Source organism: Penaeus monodon, chromosome 22 (assembly GCF_015228065.2).
Source record: "Penaeus monodon isolate SGIC_2016 chromosome 22, NSTDA_Pmon_1, whole genome shotgun sequence".
Lineage (NCBI taxonomy): Eukaryota > Metazoa > Arthropoda > Malacostraca > Decapoda > Penaeidae > Penaeus > Penaeus monodon.
Window position 1 is genome coordinate 37,984,619 of NC_051407.1, and position 1,417 is coordinate 37,986,035.

Here is a 1,417-nt window from a genome sequence, read left to right on the forward strand (position 1 = left end):
GATTGTGTTCGTGTAACAACAGTGATTAAAATTAATGTAAAATACTTTTGTTTCCCCTATCAGGTGGTGCGGAGTAGCGATCCCCCTAGCGGTAGGTTCGTGAAGTAGTCGTGGGAGGGGGACTCCATCAGCTGATCCGTGTCGTCTGCTGCTCAGTCGACTGGCAGAAGTGGTTGCGTGTAGTCTGTACGACGGATCCTTCCCTGAGACGGCACCTACTGCGTTCGTGTGGTTATTGTTATAGGTATAATTACAATTATGTGAGGGGATCTCGCGACGTCCAAGTGCCTGCAAAGGACAGCGTATCGAAAAGGGATTTTGAACAGGGAAGTGTTGTTCCGACTGTGACAGGAGTAGTGTGTGAGTGACTGAGCAGAGCAGTAGACTCGGGTCTGGCTGGTCCGCCAACACATTGCTGACCGGATCCTCGACCTCACCTGCGACAGGATGAGTGGGGAAGTGCTTACATTCTCCTCCCCACAAGAGGAGGCGGACTACTGGAGGAAGAAAGCAGCGGAATACAAGCAAAGGTAAGGGAACAGGCTGTGTTTACATTCCCCAGCCGTCTCCGTTCGTTCTCCCTCTCGCTCGTAATCAATACCCCCTCCCCCTCCCTCCCAAGGGCGCGTCCAACACTACACTGCTCGCTGGAACCATGACGTCTTCCGCAGCGTTCGATGATAACGCAAGCTTTCGTTAATTAGATGTACGGTATTTATCTAGATGTAATCACATATAATGTTGGGAATAGTATTTATTATTTTGTATCGGAGTGACGAGTACATTTTGCAGAACAAAATTTAACTTTGAAAAATGTCATAATGCGTTCCAGATCCAGCTATTATTTTCTGCACTGAGATACTGCACACAGCAGCTAATTATCCAGTTGTACTGACGAAAGATGGAGAGATGATGACCCACGTAGTTCTTTTGGCTTCAGAACGGACAAACATATCGCCGTACTTCAAATACAGAATACCAAGTCCAGGCTAGCATATCCACTGGCGATATAAAAGCCCTGTGGCCATTTGTGCGATTGAGATCCCATTGCGTCATAGGCTCGGAGGTGTGTTGGTGTTGTGGAGTGGGGAGGGGCAGGGAGGACGGGGGGAGTTGGTGTACACTTCACAAATAACTGTGACGTCACTGGGACACAAGGGGATCGGAAATTGGCTCATCTCTGCTCGAACACGAGAATAACAACAGTATAAGACGTCGAATTCTTTTGCATGCCGTGCGTGGATAAGCCTGCGGTTGGCAGAGCGGGAGAAATTGAAGGGCAATGTGGGGAAGTGGGAGGGAAGAGAATGAGGGAGAGAGGGTGTGAGGTAAGGAATGTGGGCCAGACTCCCGTACCCGCCTAAACCCTTGCTGTGGTAGGAGGTCGGTACCACGGACATATGTTTTTTTTCACGTG

General features: G+C 49.3%; 1 protein-coding gene across 1 annotated transcript in view; it reads left to right on the top strand.

Moving 5' to 3' along the window:
- LOC119587119 (nuclear distribution protein nudE homolog 1-like) overlaps window positions 1-1,417 on the top strand; it is a gene marked incomplete in the record, with an annotated part of 132,241 nt that overhangs the window by 12,309 nt on the left and 118,515 nt on the right. The window contains 1 exon segment of the mRNA XM_037935871.1: window positions 64-530. Within this exon segment, the coding sequence (XP_037791799.1) occupies window positions 448-530 (83 nt within the window).